Raw genomic sequence first — 26,394 nt, 5'->3', positions numbered from 1 at the left:
CTATGTTATTAGTAGCAAAGTAAATTTTACAGCAAAGAAAGTTACCAGACACAAAGAGGGACATATCATAATGATAAATGAGCCAATCCATCAAGATGACCTAGCCAGACTCAATGTCTATGCACCAAACAACAGAGCTATATATTTTGAAGTAAAAACTGATGGAAAAGAAAGGAGAAGCAGGCAAATCCACAATTATAGTTGGACAATCAACACTCCTCTATTAATACTTGATGAAACAACTAGATAGAAAACCAGCAAGGATGCAGAAGAACTCAACAATGTCAACCAATAAGGTCTAATCGACATTTATAGAACACTCCACCAAACAACAACAGAATACTCATTCTCTTCAAGTGATTAAGAAATGCTACTAAAATAGACCATAAATATCCAGGGCCAAAAACAAGTCTTAACAAATTAAACAGAAGTGAAATCTCACAGAATATGTTTTCCAAACACAATGGACTGACAACAAGAAAACAAAATCAGATCAGCACAGTAAATTTCGTACCAATATCATATCTTATAATCAATCTATAGACTCAACAAATATTTATTATAGTAGAAAGGCAAGAGGACAAATATTAAGAGATTATTAAAATAATCCATGCAAGAAAATTAAAAACACAATCAAACACAACAAACACAATCAAAACAAGTAAGTACACCAAAAATAAACAAACTTTTTTTTTTTTTCCTTTTCACTAGTATGTGTCATCATATAAGGACACAACTGCTCCCTGTATCATCTTATATACCAACATCCCCACTATGGAATTTTCTAGAACAGATGACACACATGATAGGCTTTCTGCTATTACCATCATTTCTCTCAGGATAAATTATGCTCAGAATTGTCTCTGTCCTTATATTCGTCAATCAGTAGATAAGACTTCTCTTTACAAATTTTCACTCACAGGAGCAACACCCTTTCACACTCAATTTTGTTATTTAAGACAGTATTTTCCACATACAGCTTCCATATAGCTCTACATAGAGCTAGCGTGGAGATAAGTTCTGTCATTACATATTTTATTCTTAGTGTCACTTTGATATTGAATCTGCTAAAGAATTCTAATGTTTACTCAATAGTATACAATATTTTACCATCAACACTGAAAAAGTAGCTACCAAATACACACTGAATTCTGCTATCACTCTGTAAGTGCTGCCAGAAAGACGCTGTGACATCAGAAATAATTACACTGATATTAATGCATTAAGAGGCCATGGTTATCTGTATACTATGTATCTCAAACATAGTATTAGCAGCCTGTTGAGGTAGCTTATTTTTCTACTCACAGAAATACTGACATTTATACATTACTTATAATGAAAATCAATAATTGCTTGTAGGAGTTTTTGCCTATGAACCAAAATTTGACAGCCAACTTCACTCATATAACAGAAGATGGCATACATTTAAGTGATGTCTAGTAAATGTAATACCCCAGAAATTGAATTCAGGCAACTCTAAACTCTAAGCCTGTAAAAGTGATAGGACACTTGAGAAACTGAGTATAAAAATCACCCTTCCTTTCACCCCTTTTCATCAGGAATAGGCTGCAGTTGTGACTAGTCACTTGAACTTGGTGGGCAGGCAGTCAAGTCAGCAGATGAAAGGGTCCAAGGATCTATATACCTCCTTGACTTGACCAGGCAGAATCCCAGGCAGTCGAGTGGCTGGTAACACCCTAAAGAATAGGGAAGGCTGGCACACCAGCTTGGGGTACCGCTATGTTCCCCTGCTATGCAAGGCCATCTCCATGGAGTTGCCTCCTACAGAGAGGTAACTCAGACCCTTTGCTGTGTCTGTTAAGTCGCCCTATCAATCTGTGGACCATCATGTATGGAAACCAGGCAAACACACTTACCCTTTTTGGAAAAGAAATTACTCTTCAAATATTATAAAATACAAAAAGCATGAAATGTTCAGATACTACTTACAAGGTTTTCCATATCTGTACGAGCCAACATGTATGTCTTGATATTACTATTCTGATGCAGTAAAGTATACAAGAGGAGAGTTGCCTGATCAGATGTCTGCTGTTCACAGAGAGCTGTGTACAAACTATTAAAGTTAATCTGGAAAGCATGTGGAATTGACGAGGGGAAAGGACTGCTATCTGGAATACAGAAAAAAAACACCACAAAATGTGAAAAATTTTACATTAGTATTTTCTGGACTGTGCCTTATATAAGTAATAAAAGCACTATTAAATAATGTATACAACTTAATTCCAATTAATTGCATACAAAGTCACTACATTTCAGATTAAAAATTTTAATTTATATTTTGAAAAAAGAACTAAAGTCAGTCACATAGTTAGACTTTGTTACTATTTTTGTATTAACATTACTGAACTAAATCTACTATAAGAACAGGAATTTAAATAAACAGAGATATAGGGCTAAGTAACCACCCCCACCGATACATACAGTCTAAGCCAGGTCACTGAGACATTCTGTAATCAAAATTAAGTGTACACCAGTCTTAAATAAAAATATCTACAGACAAAGAATAAAATTTTCTACATAAAACAGAAAGTCCTCCTGTAAGATAAGGTTTTTAGAACAAACTACCTTGAAGGTAAGTTAACTTTTTTCAAAAGAATAATCATGGCTGGAGTTCTACCAATATCCTTAATCCAATTAATTGGGGAAAAAAGGCTATTATTAACAACATATAATTTAGCCAATTTTAAAACAGTAGCAAAGTCAGTATGTTCAATATTAGCTTCTAAATGAACAAAATATGCCAAATCTAAGATAATTTTTGTTCTGCTGTGCACAGGGTCGCTGTGAGTCAGAGACGACTTGAGGGCACCTAACAACAAGATAAGAAACAATAAGAAAACTTCTATAACTTCTTTTGTTAAAAGGAAAACATACCTGAACAGCTGCCAAGAAATTTAAATATATCTATATATTTCCATTCACTGGAATGATGAAAAGCACAAATTACAGCCCATGCTGGGAAAATTGTTGATATCCTAAAACTGACAAAGGCCCTTTTCCTACATTAACTGGATTTGCTTAGAAACTGAAGCAAGCAAGGTTAGGGAGCCAAAAAGGAAAGATACAACTGACTCAGAAAGTTACAATCTCATCAAATGAAACACTGGAACTTGACAGCCCAAGAGCTGAGGTTTTAATATCCTTTGAAAAGTAAGCACCAAGAATTTTAAAACACAGAACCTACAAAGAACAGAGATTGCTTTAACATTTCCAACAGCTGTGTTCCTAGGGAAATGAGATGAGTGCCAACTCAAACAATCTTATTAGCACAGTTTTATTCCTCTCTGATTCTCTTTTCTAACCTTTATATTTTGTGAAAAGAATAGACCTAGAAAGGTCTAAGACTGTATCTAAATGTTTACAACATGGTGCCCTCACTTTTCCTCCACATTTAGCAGATGGGTTATTTTTTCCTATTCCAACACTGTATTTTTTGAGACTTAAAAAATAATTCTTCTATGTGACTGACTTCATATTTTTACAACAGGAAGCTGCATGTACTGTGAGTATTCAAATATTACAGAATCTATAGAAGACATACTGGAGAAAGATTCTGAACACATTATTTTATTATTATTATTATTTTTTTATTTTATTTTTACAACAGAACCTGATCACAAATGGGATATGTGTGCATTGTGTGTTTATTCATAACATCTGTATATTACTAGTAAGTGCTACAAACCAGCCATTATACTGACAGCTCTACATATATCATCCTTTATTATCCATACAGCAAGTGTCATTAGAACCCGTTCTACAAACAATCAAACAGAGGCTTAGAGAGACTAAATCACTTTTCCAAGATTAGCCCTGACTGGAACCCAGATTGGTCTCTGTCGTTGCCCCTTACATTACACTGCTTCCTCTAACAGGAGCAACCATTTTGTCAATCCATACTGTTGTCAATGTTCATTTACTTCTTAAGAATTTTGTGAGACAGAGATTATAAACTCTGCTTTACAGCTAACGAAACTGGGACTTGAAGAACAAAAACTGGGCTATGAACTCAGATCAGTCTGACTAAGGTCAATGTTCTGAATCACTGTGCAATGTAGACTCCCAAAAGATGACTATCCCAAGCCAGGTTCAAACCTAAATAGCAATATTTGGCCTGAGTAGCAATAGTAATAGCAGTAGATACCATATACTGAATATTTACCATATTGCAAAATCTAAGCTAATCACTTTATAACTTTATTTTGCTTGGTTTTTATACAAATACTATTAGGAGACATTAAGGAGTTCTGGTGGTGCTATAGTTAGGCACTGGGGTGCTAACCAAAAGGTTCAAACCCACCAGCTTGCTCCACAGGAGGGAGATGAAGCAATCTACTTCCATAAAGATTTATAGCTTTAGAAATCCAATGGGGGTCGCTATGAGTCGTAATTGACTCAATGGCAGTAGGTTTGGTTTTTGGTTTTATTAAGCAACATTATCTCCATTTTATAGACAAAACCATTGAGGCTTATTGAGATTAAGCAAATTGTTCAACTGTCTAACAACTCGTAAGTCGAATAGCTGTGCTGTGAACCCAGGTCTGCCTGGCTCCAAAACTTGTTTTCTTAACCATTAAGCCATACTGTCACCATGAAGAATACAGGCAATCCCCAGGTTATTTATGTCCAACTTACGTACAACTTGTACTTACAAATCAACCCCTGTAAAGCCTATAATATCAAAAATTTGGGGTACCTACAAGGGTTCATAATAACAAATGGATGATACTTTGTGATATGCATCAAAACATTACTATTACTCTAGAGGTATGCCCTGAGTGAGGAATGTCCAACTTACAGACAAATCCTACTTGCCCTTTACTCCAGTTCTGTTATGGCTAACAAAGTGAAATAGGAACAGACCCAAAGTTTTACAATTTGGCAGATTGAGCATAGCACTAGGTACAGAAAAAAATTATGGGTTGAAGCCCTGGAATGGAAGACTCAGAAGAGGCACAGCAAGCCCTTTCAGGAGCCTAGTGCATGTGACTGGATTGTTGACAGGAATGGACAAGAGTGACACACATATGAAAGCAGCACTGTCAGCCACCACCTTTCAGCAAGGTGCTGCCATGTTTGAGTGGGGCACCATCATCTTTGAGCAGTACAATGTTTCTTCATATTATGCTCAAAATCCAAGAGCAAGAGACTTGGTTGCAATGTAATACATATGCTGCCATTCTTCTGTATGAGGGAGATAAAGTTTTGACCTGTAATTTTTCCCATTCCAGCTATATTTCTGGTTTACTATAAGTTTAAAAATTAGAGTCTGTTCTGATGACTCTTCCTCAGCCATGGCTGAGCCTGACAGAACTGGTCAAAGTCTTGACAAATTCCTAAAGACACAGAAACTGGGGACTGCCTGTATTATTATGTTAAAGATGTTTTAGTGTATCTGCAAGTGTTTCTTTAATGTTCTTACACATAGAAGGTTACCTATATACTATGATAAACGTGACGAATTGATGTTAGATACGAACTGGACCTAACTATTCTGACTTATAAACCAATTAGACTTTCAGACAAACTTAGGAATAGAATTCATTCGTGATCTGAGGACCGACTGTATAGTAATATGAATGTAAGTAATATTACCAGACACGTAAGTTTTCATTTTTTATCTACAAAATTGTTAGAGATTTTCTAATTCCCCTACAATGTGGTTGTTGGTGGTGGTACCCTCATCCACTGTTTACAAGAAATACATAATAAACAGTTCTACAAAGGAATATGGCAAAGAGCATCAAAAGTCTTCAAATGTTCTAACCCAATAATTCTATTTCTTATCCATCTTAATTATATAAGTTTTGGATAAATCTTCCTAAGTTAGTAACTACACTGATCTTAGGAGCCCTACTGATGCAATGGTAAGTGTTCAGCTGCTAACCAAAAGGCTGCCAGTTCAACTCCATTAGCCACTCTGCAGCACAAAGACCTTGCAATCTGCTCCCATAAAGATTACAGCCTAGGAAACCCTATAGGGCAGTTCTACTCTGTCCTATAGGATTACTATGAGTCTAAATCAACTTCACAGCATACAATAACAGGTAGCATAGTGCCTAAGGCACTTGACTGCTAACCAGGAGGCTGGCGGTTCAAACCCACCAGCCACTCCTCGGAAGGAAGGTTGGGCAATCCTACTTCTGTAGTGATAACTGCCTCAGAAACCCAAGGAGGGGTTGCTAGGAGTCGAGGCCCACTTGATGGCAAATATGGCAAATAACAACAATCTTGCTTTTAGAATCGAACCTTTCCATAAGAGACTACTGTTTCAACATGGAACTACCTGTCCATGTTCTAATTCCAAAAAGCCCATTGTCACTGAGTTGATTTCAACTCATAATGACCCTACAGGACAGAGTAAACTGTCCCACAGGGTTTCCAAGGCTGTAATCTTTAAGGAAGCAGGCTGCCACATCTTTCTCCTACGGAGTGGCCAATTTAGAAGTTAGCAAACTTCAGCCCATGATTCAACCCACCACCTATTTTTGTACACAAAATTTGACTGGACCACAGCCATGCTCATTGGTTTATGTACTGTCTGTTTATGGTTGCTTTAGTCTATAATGGCACAATTAAGAGTCTGTGACAGAGACCATATGGCCCTGTCATCCACCCCTTTACAGAAAATGTTTGCCAACTCTTGTTCTGATTTTTAGTCCTATAAAACTTTAACTGGAATATGGACTTTAAATGAAAAACTTTAAACAAACTATCAGTTGGTGTTTTCCAGGTAATTCATATCCCCAACAGATAGGACAGGCCAATCCAAATTAAACACATGCTGGTTTGGCTTGGTTGTTTGGTTTGGTCCTTTCTGTAAGAAATGTAAATTTAAATGGATAAAAAAGATCACAATCCTCATCACTGATTTGTTTGGCCTTCCTGGGAATACAGAGAGAAAACCCTAAGTTTTTCTCATGTCTAACCAATATGAAAATATCCAAACTGACAGTCTATTCCCAAAGTAGAAGACAATAAACTTTAAGGAAGTAACAATATCCTCTTTACTCATTAAAAAGAATACTCGGGGAGGGGAACAAACACAGCCCACAAACCTTGTGTGTTCTTAAAGGACACAATGGCCTGTCTGTAGGGATTTGGTGCGTCAGGTGCATCTGTCAGGTTGGCCAGCACCAGCAGAAGCAGAAGGCTCTGGTTGGCCAGAGGGGAAGGCAGCTCTGGAGTTTGCGGTTTGCTGCCCGCGCCGCCGAGCGTGAAGACAGTCCAGAGTCCAGCTTGAGCAGAAAAAGACACAGTTAACATGTGCTAAGAATACTAAGAATGTATTCTGTACAATATCCTATACTGTGTTTAAAAGTTGATATAACACTTTTTCTATCATAAAAGTAAAACTAGTTGATTTGAAAATTTTCATACTGCCTAAGTACATAGAAGTTTTAAAAGACTATCATGCCTAATTCCCATAATTCTACTTTCTATAGGCAATGACAATTAAATTTATGTCTTTCCAGATTATCCCTTGCATATAGAAATATATATACATAATTATTCTATATACAACAATATAGAGAATTCTATATACAATTTTACACCAGTATATTAAAAAACAAGAGCAGAGCACACAAATATCTCAGAAAATACGAAATATCAGAAATGTCCAAAAAAGGAAGAAAGCTTGAATGAACAAATTACCCTAGAATAATATAAAACACAAAGAGTTAATCCCAAAAAACAAGCAAAGTCCAGGTTGTTTACAAACAAGTCTACCAAATTCTCAAAGAACAGGTAATTCCCATGTTAGAGAAACAGTCCCAAAGTATAGAAAAATAATCATCTGACAAGGTTAGAAAAATTCTACTTTGCATAAAAACTGTACAAAGACTATATTTAAAACAAAATGGAGTAATGAATAGAGATTTTTTAGGGAGCCTATATAAAACAAAAACAATGAAATCTAGTAGTAAAATCTGTTGAAAGAAGAAATACATCACGATCAAGAAGGCTTTGCCTCAAAAATGTAAGAACTGGTTACCAAAAAAAAAAAAAAAACCCACTGCCGTGGAGTCAGATCCAACTCACAGCGACCCCTCCTTGGGTTTCCGAGGCAGTATTACTACGGATGTAGATTGCTCAACCTTCTTTCCAAGGAAAGGCTGGTGGGTTTAAACAGTCAACCTTCTGGTTAGCAGTCAAATGCCTTAGGCACTATGCCACCAGAGGTTACCACATAAGAAAAAAGCAGGAAAAAAAAAATATGGTCACCTCAATAGAATCAAAAAATTCCTTGACAGGAAACAATCAGTCCTAGTGACTGGTACACCATCCGATCTGCAACCTATACAACTATGAGACCAGAAGAACTAAATGGTGCCTGGCTACCACTGTCATCCACTTGGAAGGGATGTAGTAGATCCTGCATAGAGAGTGACAACAATGTGGAACAAAACTCAAAATCATTTGGAGGCAAAAAAATAAAAATAAAAAAAGAAGGTGGGGACCAGGTTTGCTGGTCCAATAGAGCCTGGTGGAACCACTGAGACTATGGCCCCAAGCTGCCCTTCACGTCTGGAATTGAACCCACACCTGTGATTTCCAGCCAAACAAAGTATAGGCACGTGAATTAAACATTTACCTCAAGTAGACACACGCCCTGGAGAGAACAATCATGGGAGAAGGAAGGGCTGCTTATGCACAGGGAGACAGCTCAGGGGGCAGGAGAGTATGGAGGGATGGACATTGGAAGAGGTAACTATGGGGAGGAAGAAGGAGGGGAGCTGTTGCATTGTGGTAAACTGTGGTCAATGACATGAGACAAAGTATATGTGAACTGCTGTATGGAAAGTGAGTTTGTTCTGTAAATCTTCACTCAAATCAAAATAAAATAAAATAATTCCTTGACAGAACTTAACCCCCATTCCTAATTTAAAGGAAAAAAAAAAAAATTCTTACAAACCTCTTTAGTTTCTAAACTCTGTCTAACCAGAAATCTATAGCAGTCAAACACTGGAAATATTCCAATTAATATCATCAACATCAGCACTGGTTCTAAATAGCCAGTAACCACCTAAAGCTACTGAACTGTTGAAATGTGGTTAGTCTGAACTGAACTGTGCTGTAATTATAAAATACACATCAAATTCTGAAAATTTAACACCAAAAAACAAAGGAAGAGGAGAGAGATCTTACTAATACTTATTTAATATTGATTACGTGTTGAAATGATAGTATTTTTTATATACTGGGTTAAGTAAGTATATCATTAAAATTAATTTCACCTGTTTCTTTTTAATATGGCTGATAGAAAATTTAACACTATATATATATGTGTCTTGTACTGTGGTTTTCCATTGAACAGAGCTGCTCTAGAATATCAGAGAATCAAATGATACACAAGTAGAATAGCAAGTTTTGGCATAGTTCTAAGGCTACAAGATCAATGGCCTTCCTATACACAAGCCATGTATAATTAGAAAACATACTTAATTCCAATCACAATAGCAACAAATCCAATAAAATATTTAGGATTAAATATGAAGGAAATATGTTAAGTCCTGTATGCAGACGACCACAGAGGTTGACTGAAGGCCACATGAGATCTAAATTAATGCAGAGACGCAAAATATTTCTGGACAAAAAGACTCAATACTGTGACTATGTCAAACTCCTCCTAAATTAATCTAAAATGTAATACAATCCTCCTCAAAATAAGGACAGGAATTTACATGGTACTTTTTAACATGGTGTAAACAAAATATTGCTGGATAAAAAAATACATAAGATGAACATTTTTGAGAGAAATTAATATGGAGAGGAATGCTCCTCCTCGGACAAGAACTTGTATCAAGCTGCACTCATTTAAAAGTGTGATTCTGGCACGGAGTAGACAAGCAGGGCAATGAAGCAGACTGAGGTGAGAGACAGAACCATCTGTATTTCAGAATTAAAGCTAATGATACAGTTAGTAGAAGGCTGGCGGTTCAAACCCACCAGCCACTCCACAGGAGGAAGACCCGGCAATCAACTTCCATAAAGATTTATCACCTCGGAAACCCAAAGGCGATAAATTCCAAAGGGATTTCAAATCCATGAGAAAAGGGTAAAATTCTATAAATGACCATGGGATGATAATATTTAATCATTTTTCTCAGTATCTATTTATAGTAGAATTTTTGGTGTGTAAGTGCAGAAGTAAAGAACTCTCTTTCTTGTGCAAGAAATGATATTCAAAAATATATGAAGAATATATGATTTGACAACTTACATGTATGTTGTTGTTGTTGTTATGTGCCGTCGAGTCAGACCCGACTCATAGCAACCCCTCCTTGGGTTTCCGAGGCAGTATGACTACGGAAGTAGATTGCCCCAACTTCCTTCCAAGGAGTGGCTGGTGGGTTTGAACCGTCAGCCTTCTGGTTAGCAGTCAAGTGCCTTAGCCACTACACTACGAGAGCTTCCCCTATACATGTATAGGAATGTTAAATGCAATATTGTATACAACCGTCAATAATGGAAACAATATAAATGTCCACCAGTAGCAAGTTATACAGAAGCTATGGCTAATCCATACTACAGAATATAACATAAAGAGGTAGATGTCACTGTGCTAACGAGGCTCTATCTCTAAGGTATACTATTAAGTGAAAAGAGTGAGCTGCAGAAAAACTGAGGTAACAGTTTTAAAAGTCACTTACCAAAATCATGTATGTGTGTGTGTATTTATATATGCAAATACACTGTCCTATAAAAAAATAGGAAGGATATATCGTACAGCCACTGCCACGAAGTCAACTCTGACTCATAGCAACCCCTTAGGACAGAGTAGACCTGCCCCAAAGGATTTCCAAGTCTGTAAATCTTGACAGAGGCAGACTGCCTCATCTTTCTCCCACGGAACAGCTGGTGGGTTCCAGCTGCCAACTGACATACTGCATATATAATAGTAAAATAAAATGGACTGGAACTAATGGAAATCAAGAACATTTGCTTTATTTGTATAGTTTAAATGTTTGCCATAAAAGGATATTTATATATTTATTTAAAAATAAATATAAAGAATAAAATTAAAACAACAGAACAACACTGACCTCATCAGTATATCATTATGTAGGATATTGAAAAACCTCGTAACTAAATTGTTAAGTAAAAAGGAAAATCACAAACAGTACAACACATACCAGTAATGTGCTCATTTGTTTTCCTTAAATTATAAATTATAGTATAGGTATCTATGCATATAAGTGGCATAGTGCCTAAGGCATTTGACTGCTAACCAGAAGGCTGGCGGTTCAAACCCACCAGCCACTCCTCGGAAGGAAGACTGGGCAATCTACTTTCGTAGTGATACCACCTCGGAAACCCAAGGATCCGACTATGCGTGTAAGCGCACCTATAGGAGCCCGGCAGGACCCATGGTTGACAACAGTGACTAATGGCTGAGGAGCAGCATGGGAGTGAGGGAGGGTGTTTGAACAGAGTCTCCTATTTGTTCAGTGCATGACTCTAGGACGTGACTCTTTCACAATACAGCATAACTTAAGCAATTAAAAAACAATGAAGAAGTGAGAGAAGGAGGAAAAATCCTGGTTAGCAAGCCCAGAAGATGTGATGAAATATGCTTTGGAGCTAGGGATACAGACTTATAATTTTTACTTTTAAAAAAGCTCCTCCTGGTAATTCTGGATGGATAATCACCAACATGTTAACATTGATTATATCTAGGATTATGGCAACGGACATATTTTTTTCACTTTTTGTACATATCTATGCTTTCAATAATTTATGACAATGAGTGAGTTATTTTTATAAAAACATCCTTGCTAAAGCAATTTAATGCTTTTTTAAATAAATTTAAAATATTAGCAAAATAAACAAAACTGATAAATTTTGTTTCTCCTGAACTAACATAAAAATATTTTTTTCCTTCCTTGTAAATATTCCTCACTTTTTAACATGGTTATGTTCTGACAACCAGGGTTCATGTGAAAATAGAGGATAACCACATCAGATCACTAAATGGAGGGTCACTACATCATTACTTAACTGTCAAACCATTGAGAATCATGGTCCAGCCAAGCTGACAAAACCATCACAGCGAGCATTACTCTCATCTGGCAGCTCGACATTCATTACTGTCCAATGTATGTCACTGATGCAGTAAAGAGTCAGATAGTAGATCTTTTACTATTGTTGTAAATGCAAAATGTTGAAAAATGGGAGAGTCAGTAAGTGAACAGTATGTTAGTTCAGAGTGGATGTTTGTTCATTTCCAATAGTTTGCAATTTCTTGTATTAAACACATAATATCAACTATCTCACAGGTAGGCTATCAATATATTTCTTATATAACTGAGGTCCTATAAATCTCAAACTTCTGTATTCACTGAAATGATTTCCCTATTAACATTTAAGAAGCTTTTGTTTGAAGAGAGTAAACAGCCTCCCCAAACTCCCTCCCTTCAAAAGAACTTTCAGAGGCTCCCAGGGTAATATCCAGGGAACCTCAAACTGCACATCTGGTAAAAACCGTCAGTGGTAGAAACTTAAGACTCAGCAAGAGAAATCAGCAGGAAGGCTTTTTTTTTTTTTAATTGCAGGAAGGACTTTATGATGACCGAGGAAGGCAAAAAAAATTTCCATAAATAGTGTCCTCCCTCCCTCCCTCTCATTAGTAAAATCTGTAATATGTGGTGTTTTGGTTACTTCGTCCTGCTCTAACAGAAAATACCACAAAAGGGTAACTTTAACAAACAGGAGTTTATTCTCCTACAGTTCTGGGAGCTAGAAGTCCCAAGTTCATAATGCCAGGCTCTAAGGGGTGGGTGAGAGGCCCCCGACCTTGGGCTTCAGCTGCCTTTTGCTCCCAGCCCACTGAAGCTGGCTGCTGAGGCTGACAAACGCAAGGTTGACAAATAAAAAGGCATGGTTCCAATATTACCAAACTACACAGTAGGCCACTGATTCAAGTCTGTTAACCATCCCAAGATTGGCACACAACATGGCAGACCACTAAGATAAGACTCAGCCAAATGCACGATTTAAACATGACTGCACAGATCTTTCTCAATGCTTCTCCTTATAGACTGGAAGCAGACCACAACCTCAAGAGAGCTACTCAGCTGCTCCAGTAGAGTCTACCATGGAGTTGATTACCAATCTCACCATGGGGATTAACTACATCCAGCTGCCCAACCAAGTTGACACATAACCTTAACTACCACACATACATTGAAATTATCAACTAACAACTGATCACTGCATACCTCAAATTTAAATTTATTCAAAACAATATGCATGACACAGTTAAGAAACTTGAGATACTCAACAAAAAACTCAAAATTATTTATGAAAGTACAGCCAATAGTCACATGTTAATTATTTCCTTTGGGATTGAATTCTTGTTTACCGGTAACATTCCTAAAAAATTTCAATCCCTTCCTTCTACTCACAGAATGCTCAATGACTGTCTAGTCCTACAGCTCTCTGTGTTCCAGAACTGAGATTAAAAAACAAACAAACAAACCCATAACTACTAAGTTCAATCTGTAGCAAAAATAATCACAAAATGCTCTCTAAAGGAAAACATGAGTGATTCTTGAATTCTCCTCACAACTGCTCATCTTCATTACTGGGGAGAAATAAGAGTGGGGTAGATATCACTGAACACATTTCACAAACAGGATTCTGATTCTCTTTCTTCAGCACAACTTCATCTCCTGTTGTTTTTGTATTTTTCTTCTTCAAGCTTTCCCAAGAGAGCTTAGAAGCTGCCTATGTCATATAAACTAGTATTTATTAGGAATCCCACCCCCCAGACACACGCACACAAACCCCTCCTCTCTTCTGATAAATCACTGTCATGTTGCCCTGCCTTATAGAATGAGGCAACCTGCCATTGCCTACATTGTGGTTTAAACTGGCCCCTAATATTGGACCAGAATTGTTCCAAAAGTTCATTTCTTTTTGCTGATCCAAGCCTCTGATCTACGACCCAAGAATCTGAGTAGAACTGCATTTTCCTATTGGCAAAAACATTTTTCTCCACCAGAAAAATAAGGGAAAGTTACAGTATATTCACTCTGTTCCAAAAGCCAAATTAAGAATGGTCCCCAAAGTTTTTAATTGTATCCCTCAGGCCTTCCAAAAGAACTCTTAAAATAAAATAAAACTCTTAAACTAAATGAACAAATCTGAAGTAGATGATTAATTTAAGAACTGACTTGATGATTTACCCTTAGCAATAAAAATATGAGGAAGATACAAAGTATGACAAACTGAAACGTCAACAGGAATAATAATTAACAAGGGAAAACAGAACTCTCATTTTTAAAAAATGGCAAACTCGAAAATAACACTATTTCATTATGATTTAAGGAAGTAAATTACTACTTTTTCATTATTTAAACATGCCACTTGCCAAACTTCAATTGATTTCTTGTATCTAACAAACATATTGTTGCTGTTGTTGTTATGTGGCCGTAGAGTCGGACCCGACTCATAGTGACCCCTCCTTGGGTCTCTGAGGTGGTATCACTACAGAAGTAGATTGCCCAACCTTCCTTCCAAGGAGTGGCTGGTGGGTTTGAACCGCCAGCCTTCTGGTTAGCAGTCAAGTGCCTTAGGCACTATGCTACCAGAGCTCCTAACAAACACATTACAAAACTTTAATTATTTAATAGGAACTATATAAAACATAAATGATATTTTATATTTGCAGCCACAGCTGTAAGAGTCTGCTAAAAGGGTCATCTTCATGTATTTTAAACCTGTGATACTATTTCCAAGCAGGTATCAAGAAAATTGGGAGCTCTGGTACCATAGTGCCTAAGGTATTTGACTGCTAACTGTAAGACTGGCGGTTCAAACCCACCAGCCACTCCTCGGAAGGAAGGTTGGCCAACCTATTGCCGTAGTGATACTGCTTTGGAAACCCAAGGAGGGGTCTCTATGAGTCGGATCTGACTCAACAGCATACAACAACAACAACATCAAGAAAGTTTTCCTTTTTAAAAAAAAAAGCAGAGAATTGTGTTTTTGGTGAAAATTTACAAAGCAAATTATGTTCCCATTTAACACTTACTACACAAATTGATCAGAAACATTAGTTATGTTTTCCACAATGTGTTAACATTCTCATTAATTCCCATTCTGGATGTTTTGCTTCCAGTACTCTGGCTTGCCTGCCCCCTTACCCTTCCATCTTTGTGTTAGAGTAATTTTTGATAATTTAATCCCATATGGATGATTTTATTAAAGGTATGCAGTACTTACTGGTTGTTGTTGTTGTTAGGTGCCAGCAAGTCATCTCTGACTCACAGTGACCCTATGTACAGCAGAACAGAACACTGCCCGTTCCTGTGCCAGCCTCACAGTCTTTGCTATACCTGAGCCCATCATTGCAGCCACTATGTCACTCCATCTTCTTGAGGGCCTTCCCTTTTATCGTTGACCCTCCACTTTACCGAGCATGATATTCTTCTCCAAGGAATGGTCCCTTCTGACAACATGATCAAAGCAGGTCAAATGAAGTCTGGCCATTCTCACTTTCAAGGAGTATTCCGACTGCACTTCTTCCAGGATAGATTTGTTAGTTCTTCCGGCAGTCCATGGTACTTTCAATATTCTTCACCAACACCACAACTCAAAAGCATCAACTCTTCTTCGATGTTCCTTATTCACTGTCCAGCTCTTACATGTGTATGAGGCAACTGAAAACCCATGGCTTGGGTTAAGTGCACCTTAGTCCTTTCAAGGAGACATCTCTGCTCTTCAGCACTTGAAAGGTCTTTTGCAGCAGATCTGCCCAGTACAATATGTCATCTGACATATAGTCTGCTGATCCCACTCGTGTTGATTGTAGAATCAAGCAATATAAAATCTTTGACAACTTCAGTCTTTTCTCCATTTATCATGATGCTGCTTATGGGTCCAGTTGTAAGGATTTTTGTTTTCTTTATATTGAGGTATATATTGTTTTCTTTATATAGGTATATAATCCATACTGCAGACTGCAGTCTTTAATCTTCATCAGTAAGTGCTTCAAGTCATCCTCACTTTCAGCAAGCAAAGTTGTGTCATCTGCATATCGCAGGTTGTTAATGAGCCTTCCTCCCATCCTAATGCCATGCTCTTCTTCATACAGTCCAGCTTCTCCGATTATTTGCTCAGTACACAGATTGAATAAGTTTGGTGAAAGGATACAACCCTGATGCACTCCCTTCCTGATTTTAACCCATGCCGTATCCCCTTGTTCTGTCTGAACAACAGCCTCCTGGTCTATGTACAGGTTCCTCATGTTCTCAATGTAACCCATAATTTGTTATGATCCACACAATCGTATCTTTTGCATAGTCAATAAAAGATACATAAACATCTTTCAGCCAAGATCCATCTAATATCAGCAATGATACCCCTTCATTCCACATCTTCTTCTGAATCCAGCTTGCACTTCTGGAAGTTCTCTGTCAATATACTGATGCAACTGTTTTCCAGTTTTTAATTACCTTCAGAAAGATTTTACTTGCGTATAATATTAATGATACTGTTAGATAATTTCCACATTCTGTGGGATCACCTTTCCTTATTAGAATGGGTACAAATATGGATCTCTTCCAGTCAGATGGTCAGGTAGCTGTCTTCCAAATCCCTTGGCATAGCTGTGTGTATGCCTCCAGCACACCATCCATTTGTTACAACAGCTCAATGCGTATTCCGTCAATTCCTGGAGCCTTGTTTTTCGCCAATTCCTTCAGTGCAGCTTTGACTTCTTCCTTCAGTACCAATGGTTCTTGATCATATGCTACCTCCTGAAATGAAAGAACATCAACCCATTCTTTTTGGTACAGTGACTCTGTGTATTCCTTCCATTTTCCTTTGACGTTTCCTGCATCATTTAATATTTTGTCTATAGAATCCTTCAATATTGCAACTTGAGGCTTGAATTTTTTTCTTCACTTCTTTCAGCTTGAGAAATGCCGAGAGTGTTCTTCCCTTTTGGTTTTCTAACTCCAGGTCTTTGCACATTTCATTATAGTAACTGACTATGTCTCCTCAAGCTGCTCTTTGAAATCTTCTGTTCAGCTCTTTTTTATCTTGCCATTTCTTCCATTTGCTTTAGCTACCCTCCACTCAAGGGGAAGTTTCAGAGTCTCTTCTGACATCTGTTTTGGTCTTTTCTTCCTTTTCTCTCTTCTTAATGACCTTTTGCTTTCTTCATGGATGATGATCCTGATGCCATCCCCCAATTCCTCTGGTTTTTGGTCACTGGCATTCAATGCATCAAATCTATTTTTTAGTTGGTCTCTAAATTTAGGAGGGATAAAATCAAGGTCATATTTTGGCTCTTGGAACTTGTTTTAATTGTCTTCAACTTCAACTTCAATTTGCATATGAGTAGTTGATGGGTCTGTTCCACAATCAGCTCCTGGCCTTATACTGGCTGAAGATACTGAGCTTCTCTATCACCTCTTTCCACAGATGTAGTCGATCCAATTACTGTGTACTCCATCTGGCAAAGTCCACAGATACAGTCGTTGCTTATGTTTTTGAAAAAAGGTATTTGCAATGAAAAAATCGTTGGTCTTGCAATTCTATCATGTGATCTCCAGCATTATTTTTATTGGTCATATTTCCAACCACCAGTGATTCTTTGTTTCCAATTTTTACATTCCAGTCACCAGTGATAATCAGCACATCTTGATTGCATGTTCGGTCCATTTCAGACTGCAGAAGTTGGTAAAAATTCTTTATGAGCCAACCGGCTGTTTAGCTGAAAGGTGACCTAGGGGATAGTTTCAGTTAAAGGTTTACGGAGTAGCTCAGGGGGATAGTCTCAGAGAGTTCCCTAGTTTCAAATCAGTCAAGTAAGTCTGGATTTTTTAAGAATTTGAGTTCTGTTCCACATTCTTTTCCCCTTCTATCAAGATCCATATATTGTGGTTCTGTTCAAAACTGTCATTAGTTGTAGCCAGACACGATGTACTTCTTCTGGTCACAGGCTATATGAGTCTGTGGTTCACACAGAGTATTAATCCTGTTTGTTTCTTCTCTGAGCCTTTGGTTTTCTTTTTCTTTTAGTCTAGACGAGAAGAGATGGATAATGGTATATAAGATGGCCACTCTCAAGCTTGTAAGACCCCAGACACTACTCATCAAAGTAGGATGAAGAATGTAAGTTTTGTGAACTATATTAGGACGATTAAATGAGTTGTCCCACAAGACTATGGTCTTAATGCTTCAAACCCAAAAAACCACTACTGCAAGGTATTTAGTTATGCCTAAGAAACATCCATAACTGAGCCTCTTATGTGCTTTTTCATACATGCATGCAAACACACACATAATACAAAGAGCTACATGTACATATGTTGTTGTTGTTGTTGTTATGTGCCGTCGAGTCGGCCCCGACTCATATACTCACATATATATATCTGCATTTATGCATACAAATAAATAAATATATATATATAACAGCATGTATTTTTTGGGCAATGGTTGTTGCAAAATTATGTACGCGCTAACATTTACCAAAAACATCCCTTCTTTGGTGTGGTTATATGCACTTCTCTGAGAGATCATTTACCTTGGTCAAGCTGTATGTACATCAACCACATTCAGTTACCTTTCCCATTACCAAAATTAACAAGTGTCTACTATCTAAAGGGGAGCTCTGGTAGCATAGTGGATAAGACACTTGCCTGCTAAGCAGAGGGCTGGCGGTTCAAACCCACCAGCCACTCCTCGGAAGAAAGGTTGGGCAATCCTACTTCCGTAGTGATACTGCCTCGGAAACCCAAGGAGGGGTCGCTATGAGTCAGGTTTGACTCGACAGCACATAACAACAACAACAACAACTATCTAAAGACCACTACTAGTCTGTAAGTTTGTCACTCTGTGGTGACTTGCACGTTGCTGTGATGCTGGACACTATGCCACTGGTATTTCAAATACCAGTTGGGTTATCCATGGTAGACAAGTTTCAGCAGATCTTCCAGTTTAAGACAGACTAGAAGAAGGACGTGGCCATCCACTTCTGAAAAAATTGGCTACTGAAAACTTAGGAATAGCAGGGAAACACTGTCTGACACAGTACCAGAACATGAGCCCCTCCAGGTTGAAAAGCACTCAAAATACAACTGGGGAAGAGCTGCCTCTTCAAAGTAGAACTTACTGCTGTCGAGTTGGATCCGACTCATTGCGACCCCTCCTTGGGTTTCTGAGGTGGTATCACTACAGGAGTAGATTGCCCAACCTTCCTTCCAAGAAGTGGCTGGTGGGTTTGAATTGCCAGCCATCTGGTTAGCAGTCAAGTGCCTTAGGCACTACACCACCAGAGCTCCTCCTCAAAGTATAGTCGGCCTTAATGATGTAGATGGAATAAAGCCTTTGGGATCTTCATTTGCTTATGGACATGACTCAAAATGAGAACAAACATCAATTAATAATCAGAATGTGGAATATATGCAGTTTGAATCTAGGAAAATTGGAAGTTGTCAAACATGAAATGTAATGCATAAAGACCAGAATCCCAGGCATTATGAGCTGAAACAGACTGGTACTGGCCATTTTCAATCAGACAATCATATGTTCTACTATGCCAAGAATGACAAATTGAAGAGGAATGCTGTCATATTCATCATCAAAAAGAACATTTCAAGATCTATCCTGAACTACAATGATGTCAAGGATAGGATAATATCCCTATACATACAAGGAAAACCTGTTGGTAATACCCTTATTCAAATTTACACACCAACCACCAAGCCTGATATGCAGAAATTGAAGATATTTAACAACTACTAAAGTCTGAAATTAACCAAATATACAATCGAGATCCACTGATAACTACTAGTGATTGGAATGAGAAAATTGGAAACAAAAACAAGCATCAGGAGTTAGATGCGAAGGTTTGGAGTTAGAAAGTCAAAGAGAAAAACGAAAGTCTGCATTTCTCAAGATGAAAGAACTGAAGGTAAAAATCAAGTCCTGAGTTGCAATACTGAAGGATTCTATGGGCAAAATATTAAACGATACAGGAAGCACCAGGAGAAGATGGAAGGAATATACAGAATCACTGTACCAAAAAGAAATGGTCAACATCCACCCATTTCAGGAGGGAGCATGTGATCAAGAACCAATAACACTGAAGGAAGAAGTCCAAAGCTGTACTAAAGGAACTGGTGAAAAACAAGTCTTCAGAAACCCACTGAGATGTTTCAATAAACAATGTAACACTGGAATCACTCGTTTTTGCCAAAAAATCTGGAAGACAAGTAACTGGCCAACCAACTGGAAAAGATCCATATTCGTACCATTCCAAAGAAAGGTGATCCAACACAATGCAGAAATTTTTGAACAGTACTATTAGTATCACATGCAAGTAAAATTGTGCTGAAAATGATTCAAACACTGTGGCAGCAGTACAGAAATGGGGAACTGCCAGAAATGCAAGCTGGGCTCAGAAGAGGACGTGAAGTAAAGAATATCACTGTTCCTGCCAGATGGATCTTGGCTGAAAGCAAGGAATACCAGAAAGATGTTTACCTGTGTTTTACTGATTATGCAGACATTCAACTGTGTGGATAACAAATTATGGATAACACTACAAACAATGGGAATTCCAGAACACTTAACTGTGCTCATGAAGAACCTGTACACAGAACAAGAGGCAGTCATTTAAACAGAACAAGGGGATCTCCAAGGTTTAAAATCAGGACAGGTGTGTGTCAGGGTCATATCCTTTCACTATACTGATTCAATCTGTATGCTGAGCAAATAATCAGAGAACCTGAACTATGTGAAAAAAGAAGGTGGCATCAGGATTGCAGGAAGACTCTTTAGCAACCTGTAATATGCAGATAACACAACTTCGCTTGCTGAAAGTGAAGAAGACTTGAAGCATTTACTAATAAAGATCATGGACTACAGCCTTCAGTATGGATTACATCTCAATATAAAGAAAACAAAAAGTCTCACAACTGGACTGCTAAGTAACATCATGATAAATGGAGAAGAGACTGAAGTTGTAAGGAATTTCATTTTACTTGGATCTACAATCAACACCCATAGAATCAGCAGACAAAAATCAAATGACCTATTGCATTGAGCAAATCTGCTGCAAAAGACCACTGTAAAGTGTTAAAGAACAAAGATATTACTTTGAAGATTAAGGTGTGCCTGACCCAAGCCATGGTATTTTCAATAGCCTCATATGTATGTAAAAGCTAGAAAATTAATAAAGAGGACCACATAAGAACTGATGTGTTTGAATTGTGATGTTGGCAAAGAATACTGAATACACCATGAACTGCCAGAAGAACAGGAGTGTAATGCATAAGGCACTTGACTGCTAACCAGAACGCTGGCGGTTCAAACCCACCAGTCATTCCTCAGAAAGAAGGTTTGGCAATCTACTTCCGTAGTGATACCACCTCAGAAACCCAAGGAGGTGTCACTCTGAGTTGGGTCTGACTCAAGGGCAAATAACAACAACAGCCAGAAGAACAAACAAATCTGTCTTAGAAGAAGTAAATCCAGAATGCTTCCATGTTCAGAAGCAAGAATGGCCAGACTTCATCTCTCATACTCTGGTCACATTATCAGAAGGCACCAGTCCCTGGAGAAGGACATAATGCTGGTGAAGCAGAGGGTCACTGAAAAAGGGGAAGACCCTCAACAAGATAGACTGACTTAATGGTTGCCTGCAAGAATCTGCTCAATCACAGCAACAACTGTGAAGACAGCACAAACTGGGAAGTGTTTTGTTCTGTTGTACAAGTTGGAACCAACTTGATGGCACCTAACACCACCACCACCACTATCCAAAGAATGACTCCTTTCTTCCCCCTAACCCAATCCATCCCTAGTAACCACCAATGAATGCTGGTTTCTATACATATATGTACTTATGTCTTTTTATACAAGTGGGATTGTACAGTATTTGTCCTTCTGTGATTGACTTATTTCACTCAGCATAATGTCATCCAGGTTCATCTACCTTATGTTTTCAGGACTCATCATTATTATTTATGGTTGTATAGTATTCCACTGTACATACGTATCACATTTTGCTTATCCATTAATCCATTTATGGGTGCTTATGCTGTTTCCATCTTTTTGCTATTGTGAATAATGTTGAATGAAAATAGGTGTGTGTATGTCTGTTCAAGTCACTCCTATTAAGTGTCTGGGATACATACCTAGGAGAAGGATTGCTGGCTCACAGGGTAGTTCTATTTCTAGTATTTCAAGGAAGCGTCATATCATTTTCCAGTATAGTTATATCATTTTACAATCCCATCAGCAGTGGATAAGAGTTCTAATTGCCCCACACCCTTGCCAGTATTTGTTGTTTTCTATCTTTGTCATCAGTAACATTTTATCAGGGTGCAATATCTCATTGTTTTGATGTGCATCTCTCTAAGGAGCACAGGTTGTTTTTTGTTGTCGAGTTGTTGATGTTTTCTGTATATTTTATGGATTAGGCCCTTATCCGGATACACCTACGGACAGACCCTTTGGCCATTCCCAAAGACTATTTCCCAGTCTGTAGTTGTCTTTTTACTGTTTTCATAAAGTCTTTTGATGAGCATAAGTGTTGGATTTTTACGAGCTCCCAGTTTTGTATTTTGTCTTCTGCTGTTCTTATATTTGTGAGCTGCACTGGATAATCTACCAATTAAAAAAAAAAAAAACTAGGTCCCATAGTTCTGTCCCTAGTTTTCCTCCAAGAATTTCTTACTTTTGGCTTTAAGACTTAGGTTGGTTCTTATTCCATTTTGAGTTAGCTGTTGGGGGTGTGAGATATGGGTTCTGTTTCATTTTTCTGCCTGTGGTTAGCACTGTTTGTTGATGAGACCATTCCTTCAACACTGAATAGACTTTGACTCTATGTCAAAAATCAGTTGTCCACAGACCGATGGATTTATTTCTGAGTTCTCAATTCTATTCCACTGGTCTATGCGTCTATCACTGAACCAGTACCAGGCCGGTGTAGCAGAGCAGTATGCTTTGAAGTCAGGAAGTGGTAGGTCTCCTACTTTGTTCTTCTTCTTCAATATTGCTTCAGCTATTGTGATACTTGGGGCTGTGCATCAACTTGGCTGAACCACGATTCCGAGTGGTTTAAGAAAGTTGTGATGTGGCTATTCCCATGATGAGAACTGCCCTAACTGAACTAAGACACTTAATTACCATGGGACTTATTGGACCCCATGGTAGCAGGGGCCAAGTGGCAGCAGTTAATCGACAAAGACAAGGTGGGTGTGCTTACCATAATGGACAGCAGAGTTAAAACAGTAATCAGAATACTCTGACTCTTCTGTGGATCTGGATCCTGTTGTGCTGCCTACAACTGTCCGTGAGCAAACAATCCACCATTTGGCCTGGTGATCTTGGATTCATAATCTGCCGGAGTCAAAAGCCAGTATATTGCCTGCCAATCTTGAGCTTGTCAGCCCCTGCAGCTGTATGAGTCAGGAAAAGCTTCCAGTTTGACGTCTGATCCAGGAACTTGGGACTTGCCAGCTTCTATAAGTGTGTGAGCTATTTTCCTAAGATAAATTTCTCCCTCTGTATACATAAGCTTTACTGGCTTTGCTTCTCTAGAGAAGCCAGCCTAACACAGCTATTAAGGGCCTTTTTCTTTGCCATATAAAATCGGTGATTAGTTTTTCCACTGCAGTAACAAATGTTGTTGGAATTTGGATCTGGATTGAATTGAATTGATAGATCACCTTGGTATTGATAATATTACATCTTCCAAACCATGAGCAGGGAACGTCTTCCATTTATGTAGGTCTCTTGTAGTGTCTTATATTAGTGTTTTATAGTTTTCATTGGGTAAGTCTTTTACATCCCTGGTTAGGTTTACTCCTCAGTATTTTATCATTTTGGGGTTCACTGTAAATGGTTTCTTTTTCTGATTCTTCCTTGTTAGTGTACAGGAACCCAACTAATTTTTGTATGTTGATCTTGTATCCTACAACATTGCTGAATTCTTCTATTAGATCTAGAAGCTTTCTTGCAGATGCTGGGTTTTTCTACGTATAGGATCATGGCATATGCAAATAGGGATAGTTTTATTTCTTCCTTTCCAATTTAGACACCTTTTATTTCTCTTTTGTGACTTATTTCTACCAGAGACTTTTAAATCAATGCCTATAAAAGATCAATCAGTCAATGAATACATAGCAAGTACCTATTAGGACTAGGCCCTATGTTAGGTAGCTAAAATACAAAGAAGAAAAGCTCACACCTTGTCTTTGAGGAAGTTAACAGTGTAAATGGGAGACAAGCATTCAAATGACTAATTGATTTTAATTGCTATACTGATCTAACAAATATGCCTCTTAAAACACCTGTACTTTTCCTATATAAGAGGAGTGAAATTGTAAACAAAGACAATTTGGATACCGAACATGCTTTCTAGGGCAAGCACTGTCATAGATTCAGCCACCTAATACAAATACCAGACTCTCCTTCTCCCTTTTTATTAATAAAATACCTTAGGGTTTAGTTGGGTACTGCGACATTTCTCCATCTTCCTTGCAGCAAGCTATGGCCATATGACTAAATCCCAGTCGAGGGGACAAAGCTGGGAGTAGCATGTACAAGCTGTGGGTCATATCCTTAAAAGGAAACTATATCCTCCTCACTCTTTCCATGGGCTACAATGGTGGGGAGCCTGACTGGACTTTGTGTATGAGGACACCATCTGGGGGAAGAATTCTGGTCCTTGGACAACTCTGAAGTAAACCTGCTTACTACACCACCTGTGGACTAGCTAAGACATTTGTTGTTATTAAGAATATATACATCAGAACATACACCAACTCAACAATTTCTATGCATACAATTTAGTGACAATGATTATATTTATTGACAGGCACAACCATTTTCACCCTCCTTTTCTGAACTGTTCCTCATCTATTAACACAGACTCAGTGCTCCCTAAATTTCCTACCTGTCAAGTTGCTGTTGTCAATTTTATCCCCCCACAAGATAGGTTGTAAAGAAGCAAAATGCTAAAGGCACACATTCTCTACCAATTAAAGCTAAACTAATTGGTTTAAAGAAGATTTCAGGGGTAGTTTTGGTTTAAGATTTCAAGATTATCTCGGGGTAACAGTTTCAGGGATTCACCCACACTCCATGACTCCATCAAGACTGGATTACATGAGAATCTGAAATTCTATTCTGCATTTTCTACCTTTGGATCAGGATTCTTCTATAAAATCTTTAACCAAAACATTCAATAATGGTAGCCAGGCACCATGCACTTCTTCTGATCTCATGCAAAGGGGGCTGTGGGTCATGGATGCAATGAGCTACCCATTCCACTTCCTCCTCCCATTCCTAACTCTCCTTCCTTTGTTGCTCTGGGCAAACAGAAACCAACTGTTGTATCTCAGATGGCCGCTTTTATGCTTTGAAGACCCCAGGCACTATGCAACAAAGGAGGAGGTAGAACAGCAGCACAACTGACTAAGATGTCAAATGGAACTATGCCCCTAGACCTCTAAACACTTGATGTATTTAAACTGTGATGTTGGCAAAAAATATCAAATGTACCAGGGACTGCTAGCAGAATGAACAAATTTGTCTTGGAGGAAGTACAGCTAGAAAGTTCCTTAGAAGTGAGAAAGGGGAGACTTTGCCTCTCATACTTTGGACATGTTATCAGGAGGGACCAGTCCCTGGCAGAAGGACATCATGCTTGGGAAAGGAGAGGGTCAGCAAACAAAGAAAGGCCTTCAACGAGTTGCATTGACACAGTGGCTGCAGTGATGGGCTGATGCATAGCAACAACTGTGAGGACGGCACAGGATGGCCCAGTGTTCCATTCTGCTGTACATGAGGTCACTACGAGTCTACATCGACTCAACGGCCCCCAACAACAACAAATCTCCAAACCAAGAAACCAAATCCCATGAGGTGTGTGGTTGTACATAAGCACTCTCAGCCAGTTAGACATTTATGTGAGAGAAACGTAAACATTCTATGTTGTTTAAGCTATCGCTATCTGTTCCCTATTAAAACCCAACCAATATCCTAACTTAAACAATTAAGTACTATAAAGTTCCAGAAATATTATTGCTTACTTAGAGACTTTTTCCTACAAACAGATAATAATTTTATGTTTTAATCCTTTGTCCATTTAATAATGGTAGCCAGGCATTTTTTAAAATATTTTATTTTGAGATAATTACAGCTTCCCATGTGTTTGTAAAAAATAATACAAGGGGATCTTGAGTATCCTTTATCCAGGTTCCTTTAATGGTAACATCTCATAAAACTGTAATATATTATCACAAAACTGTACTATATTATCACAGGGAGCTCTGGTAGCATAGTGGCTAAGACACTTGCCTGCTAACCAGACGGCTGGCGGTTCAAACCCACCAGCCACTCCTC

At 38.1% G+C, this 26,394-nt stretch overlaps 1 protein-coding gene across 1 annotated transcript in view; it reads right to left on the bottom strand.

The window, feature by feature from the left end:
* Positions 1–26,394, bottom strand: part of DYM (dymeclin) — a 490,131-nt gene that overhangs the window by 302,485 nt on the left and 161,252 nt on the right. Inside the window, exons 8-9 of the mRNA XM_042781387.1 lie at positions 7,080–7,259; positions 1,951–2,129 (exon numbers count right to left, since the gene is read on the bottom strand). Coding sequence (XP_042637321.1) covers positions 1,951–2,129; positions 7,080–7,259 — 359 coding nt within the window. The remainder of the gene's footprint in view (positions 1–1,950; positions 2,130–7,079; positions 7,260–26,394) is intronic.

This window comes from Orycteropus afer, unplaced genomic scaffold (genome assembly GCF_000298275.1).
Source record: "Orycteropus afer afer isolate SDZICR_OR568_19922 unplaced genomic scaffold, OryAfe1.0 scaffold00113, whole genome shotgun sequence".
NCBI classification, from domain to species: Eukaryota; Metazoa; Chordata; class Mammalia; order Tubulidentata; family Orycteropodidae; genus Orycteropus; species Orycteropus afer.
The sequence above is the reverse complement of the archived record's forward strand: the minus strand, read 5'-3'. Positions and strand labels throughout refer to the sequence as shown.